Source organism: Lygodium microphyllum, chromosome 25 (genome assembly GCF_053477565.2).
Source record: "Lygodium microphyllum isolate KBCC chromosome 25, Lygodium_microphyllum_v1.1.10, whole genome shotgun sequence".
Lineage (NCBI taxonomy): Eukaryota > Viridiplantae > Streptophyta > Polypodiopsida > Schizaeales > Lygodiaceae > Lygodium > Lygodium microphyllum.
The window spans coordinates 122,413,352-122,429,097 of record NC_141159.1 but is presented as its reverse complement, the minus strand read 5'-3'; the positions used below and the strand labels follow the sequence as shown (position 1 = coordinate 122,429,097).

General features: G+C 39.6%; 1 protein-coding gene across 1 annotated transcript; it reads right to left on the bottom strand.

The window, feature by feature from the left end:
* Positions 1-7,288: 7,288 nt before the first annotated feature.
* Positions 7,289-14,872, bottom strand: LOC148014689 (putative phospholipase A2 homolog 1). The gene is made up of 4 exons (XM_087666670.1): positions 14,658-14,872; positions 14,500-14,539; positions 8,612-8,731; positions 7,289-8,530 (listed from the first exon to the last, which is right to left on the bottom strand). The coding sequence occupies exons 1-4, from the start codon at positions 14,763-14,765 to the stop codon at positions 8,355-8,357; spliced, it is 444 nt and encodes a 147-aa protein (XP_087522796.1). The 5' UTR covers positions 14,766-14,872; the 3' UTR covers positions 7,289-8,354.
* Positions 14,873-15,746: the final 874 nt, after the last annotated feature.

The window sequence follows — 15,746 nt, the reverse complement described above, 5'->3', positions numbered from 1 at the left end:
ATTGGATGTCTTGTCTACCTTTCAGCGTTGCCTTGCTCTTGTTGAGAACCAGGCTGGAATACCTAAGGTCAAATAATGGGAGTAAGTATGTCTCAAAAGCTTTTGAATAGTTTTGCGATGAGCAACGTATTAAGCATCAATTAACCACCCCCTACACCCCTCACCAAAATGGTATTGCCAAATTCATGAATATGATGATTCAGGAGTGTGTCTGCAATATGCTTAGCTAGGTGGCAGGCTTACCACAGTACTTCTAGGTTGAGGTAGTTACTACTATTGTATACTTGATTAACCAGTCCCCTTGCACTACTATTGATTTCCAAGTTGTAAAGGAGATTTGGAGGACTAGGAAACCTCCATCATATGTTCATTTCCACATCTTTGTTGAAAGATAAAAGAGACAGAGTGGAACCAAAGAGTGAGCACTCAGTTCATCTCATTCATCTTCATTATTCAATCTCTACTAACATGAAAGAGATAGCATAACTAGGTTACCACTAACCATGACTAACTGTGGTTAGGTCAACACTGACTTATTTAATGTCCCACACATGAGAATAACTGGGCACAGCTATAGGTAATGTCAGTCACACACACATATATATGAGCAGTTGAGCTTGAAGTCTCAACACTCCCCCTCAAGCTCAAACTAATTATTGAACTCCAAGTAGCTTTCTAAAGTAGATAAACTTCTCTTCCCCAAGTAATTTGGTAAAGATATCTGCTAACATCACACTGCTGAGATTATCGAAAAGCAATCTTACTTTGCTCTCCAACTGTATCCCCAAGTCATTCAGCAGTTTCATCAACCAAATTGCTTCACATGCCACTAATGTTGCACCCATGTATTCCGCTTCTGTGCTAAACAATAGGCAGTTTCTTACTACTCTAGCTAATCATATTATTGTAAATGCATAACCACTGGTGGTTGACCTCCTGTCATAGGCACAACTAGCCCAATCAGCATCAGTGTAACCTGTCAAGTCAAGGGATTTCCTATACTCATAAAACATCCCATAATCTGCAGTACCCTTCTTCACGTACCGCATAATCCTCCTGACTACATCTAGATGTGGCTTACAAGGCTTCTACATGAATTGACTGATCAACCCCACTACATAACTCAAGTTAGGACGAGTGATAGTAAGGTAGATCAAGCTACCCACCATCTGTCTATACATAATTATATTCTCTATTTCAGTCCCAACATCAATTGCTTGCTTGACATTTTGATCCAAGGGTGTCTCCATAGCTTTACACTCCATCATGCCATACTTCTGCAACATATCATGATCATATTTTTTTTGCAACAGCCATATACCCTACGGTGTAGGTATAACTTCAATCCCAAGAAAATACTTCAACTCTCCAAGATCTCTAATTTTAAATTCAGCTTGTAGCAATGATTGAATTTCAGCAATTCCGTGATCATAATCTCCAATGATGATAAGATCATCTACATAAACCACCAGAAAAACATAACCATGATCTATCTTCTTTGTGAATAGATTGTGATCTACATGAGCTATCTCAAATCCATGCTTATGTAAATAACTGCTTATCTGAGCATTCCATGCTCTCGATACAAGTTTTAGCTCGTATAAATCTTTTTTAAGCTTACACACATATGTCGAAAAATTAGGATGAACATAGCCTTCAAGTTGCTCCATATACACTTCTTCAAAAAATTCACCATTCAAAAAAGCATTTTTAACATCCATCTGCCATAATTTCCAGCCCTTAGACATTGCCAATGCAATGATCGTTCTCACTGTTGCCATCTCGGCAAATTGAACTGAAAGTATCTTCATAATCCAAGTCATACTATTGTGCATATCCCTTTGCAACCAGCCTGACTTTATACCATTCTAGTGAACCATCTTACTTGCATTTTACTTTATATACCCATTTGCAGCCAATGGGTACTTTAGCCAGTACTGCATATTCTTCATCCATGGCAACACACCAACTCTCATCTGCAACAATTGCATCATCAAACTTCGTAGGTTCTTTGAAACATGTTACTCTAGTCATGTAAGCATAATGATGGGCTGAATATCCACTATATGTCAACATGTCAGCTAGTTTTCTGACTCTTTTAGACCTTCTTAATTGCGGTTCACTTTGAGATTGCCTCTCATGAGGCAGCACATACCTGCTATGCCTTACACCAGGCGTCAAAACTAAAGGTATTCCCAACCCACTATCCAAACTGTCACTGCCAGGTGACTCATATCCTGCTGTAAGCGGATCAGTCACATCATCAAACATATTTTCATTTCCTTTATCCAATCTCCCCCTCACTGACATATCCATGTAAGTGGATGTAGGTGTACGATTATGCAGTCATCCTGTCCAAGGACTAACTATAGATGAAGCGTCACTTGTAGGACCACTTATAAAAGTACTCGTTGAAGAAGAATTTTCAGGATTAGTAGTGATGGTTGATCCATTAGAAACCACTACATTAGGATTACCATACCATGAAGCCAGCTCGTCAAAAATTACATCTCTACTGATCAAGGTCCCATGAGTGGACGGTACATAGCATTTGTAAGTCTTCTTGTCTTGTGCATAACCCAAAAAAACACTCTTGATAGCTTTTAGATCCAATTTCTTTCCCTTTTCATCAAGAACATGCACGTAAGCAATGCATCCAAACGCCTTAAGATGCCTAATGTCAGTCTTGTGCCCATACAACTTCTCATAGGGAGTTACATCATGAATCATGGCTATAGGAGTTTTATTCAGCACATAAACAGGAATAACCACTACTTCATCCCAATAAGCATTTGGCAAACTCTTTTCATTAAGTATTACCCTTGCCAATTCCATAAGCACACGATTTTTCCTCTCTGCTACACCATTTTGTTGTGGTGTATAATTGCAAGTAAGATGTCTTTTTATACCATTTTTGGCAAGATACCTATCAAACTCTCTGGATACATATTCTCTGCTTCCATCTGATCTTAAACATAAGATATAACAGTCCAGTTAATTTTTAGCATACTTTTTGAAGTCTTTAAAAGCATCAAACACCTCATCTTCATGTTTCTTAATGTACAGCCATGTGTATATGCTAAAATCATCAATGAAAGAGACATAATATCGAGCACCACCGAAAGAAGCATTATGAGATGGACCCCGTACATCCAAGTGTACTAACTGCAATGGACGAGAACTGTTCCTGACATGTCTCATAAAAGGAGACCTTGCTTATTTCTCGAACTGACAAGTAGAGCATACATGTCCAAGATCATTGCATTTGAACTTAGGTAACCCAAGTACAATCTCTTTTTGCTGCATAGATTTCAGCTTCTAAACATTTACATGGCCAATACGTTTATGCCAAATTTCAACATCCCGTACAACTCCATCATCATGGGCAAGCATGGTTTCCTTCCATTCTGGAATGGATGCATCCAACGTAAACATTCTGCCATCCCTTCTACCTTTAGCAATGAATTTGCATCCATTACCATATTCCTTGATAAAGCATCCATCCTTATTGAATTTGACTTGTTGATTCCGCTTTGCCATCTATCCAACCGACAAAAGTTTTTTAGTGATCGATAGTACATGAAGCACGTCATGTAGACTCTTTTTCTTGTTGTGAGACATAAGAAATGGGACCACACCTGCATAAGCAATGGGACCACACCTGTATGTTGAATATCATGCTAGGTATCATCCCTAGTACATACATATCTATGAGAACCTGCAAACCAACTCATCAAACCATTCTCCATAGGGTGTCATATGATTAGAGGCCCCTGAATCTATGTACCATTTCTCATCTCTGCCTTGCTTAGGCACATTCTTTGATACATGTTGCATAGCAAACAACCTGTCTCTCCCTGATCATCCTGAGCCCCACTGGAAGATGTATAATTTCCATGTTGTCTCCCTTTTCCTTTCATGTTTGCTTGCTTCTTATGACAATCTTTGGCAATATGTTCATATCTGTCACAATAATGACATTATTTGTCCCTATTAGACTGCTCGTTTGACTACCAGGATCCACCACCTCTACCTCTAGGTGATCTCCTCTTGCCTCTAAAGCTTCCAGATCCTTGCCAAATCATAGCATACATATGCCAACACATGTAGAGACTAAGACATGATCATACTGACATTCATACATGCCCTGTCTCCAAGAACTAATATCATATAACTCCTATATTGTTCATGTACAGCCAATAATCATGTTAATGCATTTGATTTTCAGCTCCAAAATGTAGCATTCAGTGCTCTTTCAATTCATACAACATCCAACATACATATGCCCATAATCAGGGTCCACAGATACTATCCAATGTCATAGATTGCTTCAAGAAGTAATAGATGCTTGCTGTCCACAGTTCAATATAGATTTCTAGCCTGTTAAAACCTTCCAAAGCTGAGCACTTGATACTCCGGAACCATGCTCAAATGCATGAGAATAAGGGCATATGCATTGTTAGGATGAAAGCCACCAATGCCCTAGAACCACCTATTGTTTACTGTAGTAAACAGTCAGTCTGCACAAGTCTGTGCTAAATATCTCAAAATCTGTGAACAATTTGAAAAAACTTTTTTCTACAAAGTTGTAGACCACGTCGAAACGGTCAAGAAAATGGGGCTATCTCTCCAAAATCCATTTCTATAGCAAAATATGACTTCTGCAAAAAACGAGTTGTAGGCACAGTCTCCTTTGATGACGTTTTTTCATATTTGATGTCTTTGATGTCAAATGGCCAATCATAGGTGCTCAATGAAGCCTTACGAAGCTCCCAAACAAGGCACAACAAGCTCTTGCACAAACACAAAGCATAAACTCTGATGCATACCTTGACAGAAACAATGGTAGTCTTTCTTCTTCAAAAGAGGCACTTATCTTTAAGCTCTAAATCCAAACTCCTTCAATGCCATGCTCCAAAGAGTCCATTCATATTGGCTCTGATACCATGTTGAAAGATAAGAGAGATAGAGAGGAGCCAAAGAGTGAGCAGTCAGCTCATCTCATTCATCTTCATTATTCAATTTCTACTAACATGAAAGAGATAGTACAACTAGGTTACCACTAATCATGACTAACTGTGGTTAGGTCAACACATACTTATTTAATGTCCCACACATGAGAACAATTGGACATAGCTGTAGGTAATGTCGGTCACACACACATACATATAATACCAAGAGTTGGGCTTATCCCCATGCAAATTGTCACTCTTAGTTAGAATGGAGTTCAAGATTAATCATCTAAATGTGTGCATGCAATATAAGGAAGGGTGCTAATCTTTTGGGAGAAAACCCTAAAGTTCGAGTCCATATATAGAAGGTTGAAATTTGAATACTAGAGCCTATTTGTGTGTGCAACCTTTGAGAGCCCTTCTTCATATTTCTATCTTATCCATCGAAACACCTTGAGAGAGTAAGTGAGAGATCGAGTTAGAGAGGGTGTATCTGTGTTTATGTATGTGTGAGGGAGAGTGAGGAACCATTGGAGAAGTTATTTTCCAATTTTGGTGCTATTCTCTTCATTCACAAGTGCTTGGAGCATACATGGATCGAGTTGGAGCTATAAAGTAGCAAATCAAGAGGCATAACACTTGAATCATGGAGCCACTTGCAAGCCCATCAAGCAACAAGGACTACAGCAAGTGAGCTCTCTTCTATAACTTGAATCTAGTCATGAATTTGTCTTCTTCATGGATCAATGAGTGCTAGAATAGATAGAGAAGGATTGTTTGTTGCTAAGAAAGAGATATGCATAGCCAACATAATTGATACTTTTGAATCAATAAGAGTTCAATCAAGTCCTAGCTTTGAGTGAAAAGACCAACAATGATTAGGGTTGCAAAGGTAGAAGAGGCATGGACAATTTATAGTAGATTTAGAGATGTGATGAGAAAGCCCCTTGACAAATACTTACTCAAGTTGTCCATGTGTTCAACTTATTTGCAATTAAAAACAAGGTGATGTAATCACAAGAGCTTACATTTTTAATGTGATTTTAATTATATTTTAAAAAGCAATGCACATTGTTATAAGTGATTGAGACATGGGCAATGAATAGCTCATGTACTTTGACATTGGGAATTTTTCAAAAATGTGATCCGATCAAGATGAATTAGACACTATTGATTCTTATGAGTAGTTTTGCATCATCCTTGAAAAGTAATGTTAGTAGTTGCAATACAGCATTTGTTTACATTTATCTTGAGATCTCATGTAACAATAAGTGAACAATTTTTCATAAGATATTGATAGAAGTTTTCCAATGTTTTGTATTTATGACTCTACAATTACTTCTTGATGATCTTGTAAGTTTACAATTCCAAAGTTATCTATTGCACTTAATTTTTATGAAAAGTAGAAGCTCTATAAATAACATTAATGCCAAACACTGCAACATTTTACAATAAAGTCACTAGAAACTTTTACAATTCACTTTAAATTTCTTCTTGCCACTATAGGTAGGTAGGTATGTAAGACACACACACACACACTCTCTCTCTCTCGGGCGGGGGGGGGGGGGGGGGGGGGGGGGGGGGCGATGCTTGTGATCCTTATCACCACTAGAAACAACCTAGGTATGGGATAGAACCCCTACTACTCTTGAGGTTGTGGAAGTTTGACAAATGAGAATTAATTGTGAGTAGAAAAATCAACTTTCTTACTCATCTCTCTTATCACCCATTTATTATTAATCCTCCATTATGCAAGATAAAGTCAATGAGTAATAGATTGAATGAATAATGATTAGTGTGTAGATATATATATCTCACCCTCTCATGGATGGATTCAAAAACAAACTTATGAACGAGTTGCAAGATATGCACCAAAGAGCATAATTTTTTTCTATTTCCCATTACATGTACAATTTTGGAGGTATAATTGAAGTACGATTGAAACACAAACTAAAAGAGCATAATTTTTTTCTATTTCCCATTACATATACAATCTTGGAGGTAGAACTGAAGTATGATTGAAACACAAACTAAATGATAAGTGGCATTGGTTTTTCCCTCTTAAATATAAAGATCATAACTAGAGATTTTAGCTAGTAAATGCTCATGCAATCATGGTCAAATATGATTCATTCAAATCATGTGACATACACAAGTATGCTACATATGATGAACTAAATGAGCGTAGCTCCACTTATAGCAAAGAGGTGTACACACAAGTTAGAAAAGTACTTGGTTACACAAATATTACATGGTTCACTTGCATTTAACATCAAATGCTTATCCTTGTATTAAATTCAGTTCCATTAGGACAATCAAAGTTTATCTCAAGAAATACATACTAAAGGATTCATAGCAGCACCATTCTTGCAATAAGATGTGCCCTGCCAAGTCAAAAGGAGAGGATATGATGGACTCTACAAAGGCAAGTGACAAGAAAGTAGAGATTGAGACAATGCTTAAAGGGGGGGATAGGACTTCGGAGCATGTTCAAGCATAGTACCAACATTGGCATTAGCATCCTAGCTTTCTATATGGTACTCGTTGAATATCAACTTGACAGGAGTTAGATTAGGATCCCCATTTTTTGTCAATAAGTCTTAGAAAATGTTGCGCACTGCAAATGAGTCCGCAATAGTTGAAGCACCACAAGTTCATGCAAACACATACATACATACATACATATGGTAGGTAACAAGAGAACCAAAATGGTGTCACATAAACTTCTATATCTCCAACATTTTCAAACCTTCTTTGCACTGGCCTTGGTTTCGAAGACCAGACAATCTTTCTCAAGGGATTTTACCCTTCAAAGAAAGGTGGGAAAATTCCCACCCTTCACAAATAAGGGTTGCATTCGAAAAATGTTCAAGGGTTCCCTTCTTGAGTTAGTACAACAACGTAAAGTACATGTGGCCAGCAGGAGGGCAGCTGGCCCTGCACTAAATCCACAATTGCAGGACAGACCAGGTGCCTTGATTCTACTTATTTAAGCACAGATAATTTGAAGGAAATGAAAAGGCCCCCATAAATGAAGAAGCTGGGGCAAAAATCAGAATTGAATAATATAATTCAAGAACTTTTCAAACATCTACAAACAAAATGAACTTCATGGAATCTGCTCTAAGAATCTGAATGGTGACTGTAGCAAAAGAACCTGAGATCCACCTGTGAATGACTGCTTCTGTCTGGTCAGTCACGTTAGAATGGTGCTCATCTGGTAATGTCCTATTTCCTGATGTAAAAATCACGAGCTGAGAGCATGGCCACAATAAATTTGCGCTATTTGATAAAGTTGCTATTGGTGAAAACCCAGTAGTCAAAGCTGATGGTGAGAATCCCCAGCTTTGGCTGTCTTTGCCTGTATGATTGCTTTTATTGCTGTCTATAAATTGTTGCAGCCTACATTGAACCTTGAGTTCCCAGTTGACTAAACAATATTGCCATATCCATGCCTTGGGTCATCAAAGGTATTGCAACCTCATATGGACATTTATCTGAGAAGCCTCTTCTCCCAGACTTCTCAACCTTCTTCATGCACTTTTTGAATTTCTCATGGCAGTTTATATTCGTGACTCCTGCAGCCAAATTCAGTTATCATCTACTTGGCTGAAGCTTTGAAATCTTAGTAAAACTTCAGAACAACAAGACCCAGTCACCTTTCTTCTCCACACAAAGATCATGTTTTCTACAGCAGTCATCTAGCTCATCACAAGGTTCCTCATCGGGGCATCCTGTCCACCCAACTCCACAATACTTACCATATCGTATCCCTAAAGCTACAAGTACCAAAACAATTAAAGTCATGGACAGCAACAAGAGCACAGACAGAACAAAAGTTACTCAAAACTCATCGGCATTAAAAGGAGCTCAGACAGAGCCCAGAAACCTAACTTTGAGCATCAATCTTATGACAAGGAGAATTGCCATCAAAAAGTTGGTAAGAACCCTTGAACCATTATTAAGCAGGCAGCAAGAAGTAGAATCTTGTTGTTAAATGCTTAGACCGTATAACTTCACTATTCCATTGTACAACCTGAATGATATTATAATGGAATAAACTTCTCAATACAACCAGGATCCAGGTACCTAATTATAAGAGTTGTAAGGCCCCTCTACATTCTGCACCAACGACTGAGCATTTCCTAACACACAATCGGGTTAGATATGTGACAAGAGATAATACATGCAGTTTGGCAGAAATTGGGTGCCAGGTAAAGAATCCTTTGAATCACAACTAATGAACTACTAGTAAAGGAATAACTGAAATGAAAGGAGTTAGACAGCAAGCATGACCATGGAAGGATCCGCCCCAAATGACAGGGATCGCACAGTACAAGATACTGGGAATCTCTTTACAGACTTCTCAACCAGACTAGAAAAAGAAATATTGTCTGTCAAACATGATCTCCTCTAGTTTTTGTCAGCTTCAAACTTAGCTTCTGACTAATCTGAATGATTGAATGTTCTTCAGAGCACAACCTTACAAGGTCATGTGACAACACAGGTCACACTACCCTAGTCTACATCAGGTAATGCCAGGCACTGCCTTCCCTTTCAATGGAAAGCTAGAGGGCATGTCAAATGGAGAAGCATCGATGTAACAAGTAGCTGGAGTATAAAAACAAGAAAGATATAGAAGCAAATTTGAAGAAATGGTCAACAATAGTATTATAAGTCTCATTAGATGCCATGACCTACTGCAGCAAATAATATCGATGGCATATGGCAGCACAAGCAGCTCACTAAGATGGCAAAGATTGAGGCCATAATACCATTGTTAAGTCATCAGATGAAGAAGGGGTCCTTTTTACTTTCAGTGGGGTGTTAGGCTTTATATTGAGCACCTTTATGGGCAGTTGGGTAAATTTAGGCCTTGCTTGAGGTTCAGCTCTTGCTTGTGTCAGTCATGCACAGTCGGACAGCATTTCAGGACAGTCTGTCAGCATTGTGGGCAGTCGGCCAGTGTACAGCAGGACAGTTCCACGTGCAGCATTTCATGATTATTTTGACTATTTTCGAGTTTGTGGTGTTGGCCCATTTTACAGGTCCAACCTGGCTGTATTTTTGCTGCATTTATTGCCTGCATATGTGTGGTCAGTCAAATCAGACAATTAGTGAGAGATTCAGTTGGTCAATCTGAGGTACTCTTGAGTGAGATCCACACACACACACACTCTCTCTCTCTTTTTTTTTTTTTCGTAAAAGGTGATTGTATTAATTACGAAAAAAGTACAAGATTACTTGATTACAAGATACATGACGACAATCTAAGCCATCATGTGAAGAGGTTCTAAGTACTACAAGTTACAACGTCATGGCAAAGATGCAGAGGAAATTGCCAAATGCCAGGGACGTAAGTCCTCCCTAGAGAGCAAATCAGAATGCCGGAGAAGATCCAACTGCCAATACAAGAGGCCCTTAAGCCTCGCAATATGCCGCTGAACATTATAGGCAGAGTCAAAAAGAAAAGCATTCCGAATGGTCCAGTTATGCCAACAGCCCCAATATCGAAGAAAATGATACACGAGCTTCATATGTGGCTGTGCAGGAGTGGGGTATTTGGGCTGCCCGAAAACCCAATCAAAGGGGCGCAGGGTGAAACCAACCACTCCTTGCCAAACAGCCGACAAAAATAACCAGACTTTCTTTGCGATGGGGCAAGAAATAAATTGGTGGCGGGCGGATTCCACAGCAGTGGTGCAAAAGAAACAGTTGCCATTGGAGATTCGTCGCTTGGAAAGAGCCGAAACAAGCGGAAGACCACCAATCATCACTCTCCAAAGAAAGACTTTACATTTGAAGGGTGTCTTGTTCAACCAGCCCTCCATCACAGTTGCCCTCCACCATGACCGGGATTTACGTAATCCCCATAAAGCATTCGCTTTGGTAAATAGCCATTGATGATCTTTAATCAGAATATGATACACTTGGTTAGCAGAAGCTTTGCTTAAAGTCAGCCGGCCTTGTAGGTCCCAATCCTGCCAGGGATGATCCGAAGCAAGGGCAGGAAAGGGTTGTCTACTCTGGAGCACCCTCAAAAGCTGTTCCCATAAAGGCCTATATCCACGAGGGATCCTGAAAAGCACACACACACACACACACTCTCTCTCTCTCTCTCTCTCTCTCTCATATTCTGCTCTCATTATTCATTTTTCAGCATTCATATTCAGAGTTTCTCTCCTCTTCTGAATTCCACTTTTTGCATGGAGCACTCTAACATGGTTGCAGAGCTGTAGCAGGCTGCTGCAAAGCAGGGCAGACCTAAAGGAGTTTCACCACATGAAAGGAGCACCATTTCAGCATTTGAGTGCAGCCAGGAGGGCTGCGCATCAATCAACTGCTGGATGGGGGGGCTTGAAGATTTTGCATAATTGAGAGTAGAAGTGGCATTTCAGACCAGGAGGGCAGCCTGGACCTGTGTTTTTCCAGGACACCTGATTTCTTTAAGAATTCGGCAAAAATAAGTGCTAAAGAAACTGTATTTCAGCAAACAAATGTAGATTTTGCATTTTGACCACATCCCGCACTGAAGAAGACCCAATGATCAAGCAAAGCAGTCCTAGCTAGCTGCATTTTTGTCCCCAAAGGGGTTTAGGAGAGCGATGTTGAGCTAAAAATTCATTAGCCTTCATTAAACAGCACCAAAACTCACATTAATTAATGAATTTAACATTTTCTGTTTGAAACAAATACGCTCCTAGAGGGTTTCAATGTCCCACATGCAAACCCTAATCTAGGAGGCCCCAAACTTTCTATAAATAGACAAGCTGCCCCCCCACTCAATCAATCTCATTTTTGCAAATTGCAGGTGCTAGAGCTTTGCTGCCCAATCCTCGTTCGCAAAGGACATCTCCACCAAAGCTACCCCGCACTGTCTACCATTGTCTAATGGCTGTTTGCAACCTTCTTCTCACTATTCTCTCCCCTTACCACTATCGCCAAACTTTGCGTTTATTGCCTGGTGTCAATTTGGAGGCTGCATTTTAGACAACTGTTTTCAGCCGCCTTCTCACTGTTCTCTCCTCTTACCATTGTCACCAACCGTCCACCACTACTCAAACTTCGTGTTTACTGCCTGGTGTCAATTTAGAGAGTGCATTACTGCTCCAAAGACTCCCTTTGCTGTTGGCAATCATCCCCAAGCTGTGTTTGCTGCACAAAACACTCCATCTACTGCTGGCATCACCTCCCTAGGCTGTATTTGCCTAGATTTGCCGTGGCCTGTGCTTGGAGGTTACGTTTGGCCTCTACTGCTATTGCCTTGATTGCCAAACACTCCCCTACCGTGTTTATAGATTTTCTCTATCCTATACATGTTTGTCATCACTAATCCAATTGCCCACAATTGCATTTGCTGCTACCAAACACCTGCCATAAGGACATGTATTTTTGAAACCTCACTTAACATGTAGATTAATTTTTAATCACATGGTTAAGTAAATGTTACACATGTGAGATGTAACTGGGTTGAGAGTAAATTTACAAGAACCTGTATCACAAGATGTGAAATGCAAAAGTTGCTATAAGTTATGTCACAAAGATATTTGGTGGTATCTAATACTAGTTGTTGGCCTAAATCATTCATTTGGCCATAAGTATCGGTTGGTCGTACTAAAGAAGTAGTGTTTAATGGTATCTAACGTCAATCTAATAGTCAGAGATGGCACAAAAACACTTGGAAAAAAAAATTACCTAGCCAATTTAATTATTGGCTAGTCAGATTATTTTTTCACGGCATCAAAATAATTATTAGATTAATTTTCAGTACTTGAAGATTAAAAATTAATATTTAATTATAGACAAAGCTAAAAAAATCAATTAAAAAAGCTATCACTTATCAAAATGCCCATGCAAGACTGAAAAACGGCTTTAAAGACTAGAGTGAAGTACTTTTAATGTATTCAACCTACAAGAGAGGAGAAAATTCTGTTGGTCTGATTTGCAGCCATTGCAGCCATAACCTACAAGAGATGAGAAAATTTGTTGGTCTGATTTGCAGCCATTGGAGAACCTTCTGAGGTAGCCAAGGACAAGAGAAGATCAATCAACAACTGATGATAATATCTATAAGCTGTTGAGACGAGGTAGCAACCGTAAATGACTGATTTTCTTCAGTTCTTTACATCTACAAGCTATTGAGACAGGGCAAAAACAATAAATGACATATTTTCTTTAATCGTTTGCGAATTTTTTCTCCTCAATATTCTCTCTCCATCTCCCAACCTTGCTTCGAAGATTACAATGGTGAAATCACAAGAAGCTAAAAAATTTCAGACTTCTCTGCTGTAATCTCTAATCTTTAGCAAAAATTAAAGAAAATTTGTTGGTCTGATTTGCAGCCATAACCTACAAGAGATGAGAAAATTTGTTGGTCTGATTTGCAACCATTGGAGAACCTTCTGAGGTAGCCAAGGACAAGAGAAGATCAATCAACAACTGATGATAATATCTATAAGCTGTTGAGACGAGGTAGCAACCGTAAATGACTGATTTTCTTCAGTTCTTTACATCTACAAGCTATTGAGACAGGGCAACAACAATAAATGACATATTTTCTTTAATCGTTTGCGAATTTTTTCTCCTCAATATTCTCTCTCCATCTCCCAACCTTGCTTCGAAGATTACAATGGTGAAATCACAAGAAGCTAAAAAATTTCAGACTTCTCTGCTGTAATCTCTAATCTTTAGCAAAAATTAAAATTTAGCAACAGACTAAAGATGCGTGCCAAAAATTGAAAGCTCCAAGACTTGGAGTCATCGGGACTAAAGTTGTTTTTAGCCTATTCAATTGCAGGAACCAACAGATCATTGAATTTTTTTATGCTAGAATATTTGGTCTCTAACAAGCCACTTGTTGCTCAAGTGATAGTCTCTCCATCAGATAAGTGATAGTCTCTCCATCAGATCTAAACTGCACAACTTTTATTTTTTATGTGGCATTCAAGTCTTTGGCAATGAAATTTGGCTATTGTATGTTTCCCTTGTCTTGCTTTGCTGGTATTATAGCCTGGCTTCTGGTATCATAGTCTGGCTTCTTTTGTTTCACTAGTGTAGGTGATTTGTGAATAAGAGAAGGGAAGAAGAGGTAAAAGATTGAAGAAAAGAGTAAGAGTAAGGGAAGAAAGAGGTGGCAACCATGCCACGCCTTGCATTGCTGCTACTTGTGGATAAGTGCTAGGTTGGCTCAGTGCCATGTCTTATCAAGGAGCTGGATCTGGAAATAATTAGCAGAGGGGATGTCTTGAGGTTTGGGGGGGGGAAAAGAAATTGGGTCCGAGAGGTGGGTTGCTGGTGGCAAAGCTTCTGACGAAGTTAACGAGGAGCTTTGGTTGGTTCACAAATAGTAGGCATTAGATTTGTTGCGGAAGATTTGGGACCTAGCAGGAGAGTGGCGATGAGTCCGATGACAAAGAGAGTGCCCCTGTGACTAGTAGCTTTTAAGATGTGCTCGTGGAGGAACCTGAATAACTACATGACAAGTTAATGAAAGCAGCACAGCACACGGGTGCACAACACGTAGACAGAGAGAAGTGAAAGGACTTACAATTGCATTCTACTGCGACGCAGGTTTTGCTGCATGAGGCCTACAGATAACAAAATAAATAAAGGACAAAAATGTCGACAGAGAGGTTCAATGCATCGATGAGAGAGAGAGACAGAGAGATGAGAGACGGAGGATATAAATAGATGTGGAAAAGATACCTGATTTTGTTGATGGCGTGTCGCATGAGAGAGAGATTCGGGGAGGCTGCCCAAAAACAAGAGAAGCAGCAGCAGCAGCAGCAAGAAAGTTAGAGCTGCTCCGCTCATCGATGGTGTGTGCCTCTCTGATCGTGGGTCTGTCTGGCAGGCAGGCAGGCAGGCAGACACAGACAGACAGACAGAGCGAGAGAGAGAGAGAAAGACACTGGAGTGCTTTGAAAACGTGTTAGGCTTAACTATTTGTTACTTTTTTGACATGAGAGTTCTAGAACTAGAATTAGGCTGGTTTCAGACCAGGGCGCCCGACAATTTGAGCATCCAGAGCCTTGTCCGCAGGGTAAAGGGCTTCACCCTACCCTCTCACTCCTCAGGGGAAAGTTGGTTATTCGGTTGGTTGATTCCACCGACTAGTTTTTTGGCTATAAAGGGTTCGAATCTCACTCTTGAGGGGAAAGTTGGTTATTTGATTGGTCGATTCCACCGACTAGTTTTTTGGCTAAAGGATTTGAATTTTCACCTTACCTTCTCACTCTTGAGGGGAAAGTTGGTTATTCAATTGGCCTATTCCACCAACTAGTTCAAGGAGGTTGCCCATAATTGTGATGGACCCATATAGGAATCTGTTGTCCACTTCAAATTTTTAATATGTGATTGTCTAGATTGGCAACGTTAGTTTTACACACATTTTTTTAATGCGTTCAAAAAAAATTTCATTTCATCAAAAATAAGTATTTCCAACATTGCTAGGATGCAGCATGGCATTATGCCAACACAATTAATTTTTTCCACAAAAACCTAAAGACCCAATGCCTACCCTTAATAGCTCTCAGCATGACAATGATCTCCTACCTAAGTTGGTCGACATGGTGATTAGGCAGCTCATTACAACTTCCCCTAAAAGACACAACATTCCTTTTAGACCAGATAAAGTTGAGAGTTGCCCCCGAGAAAAGATCGACTAGCCAAGTACTTTCATCCAACTTTCCATGGTCAGTAAAGAGGGCATTGCTCGTGCTAAAATCACTCCTGAGATTGGCATTATTGATCCAAAGCCTAACCTTCTTCCACACTAGAGCCACATGTAGGCAT

What these genes read in the sequence shown, in the direction of transcription:
- LOC148014689 (XM_087666670.1), bottom strand. Translation starts at nt 14,765, where the DNA reads ATGAGCGGAGCAGCTCTAACTTTCTTGCTGCTGCTGCTGCTGCTTCTC. An exon ending in CACGCCATCAACAAAATCAG is followed by an intron (nt 14,540 to 14,657) that starts GTATCTTTTCCA and finishes TGTTATCTGTAG; the next exon opens with GCCTCATGCAGCAAAACCTG. An exon ending in TCTTTGTGTGGAGAAGAAAG is followed by an intron (nt 8,531 to 8,611) that starts GTGACTGGGTCT and finishes ATTTGGCTGCAG; the next exon opens with GAGTCACGAATATAAACTGC.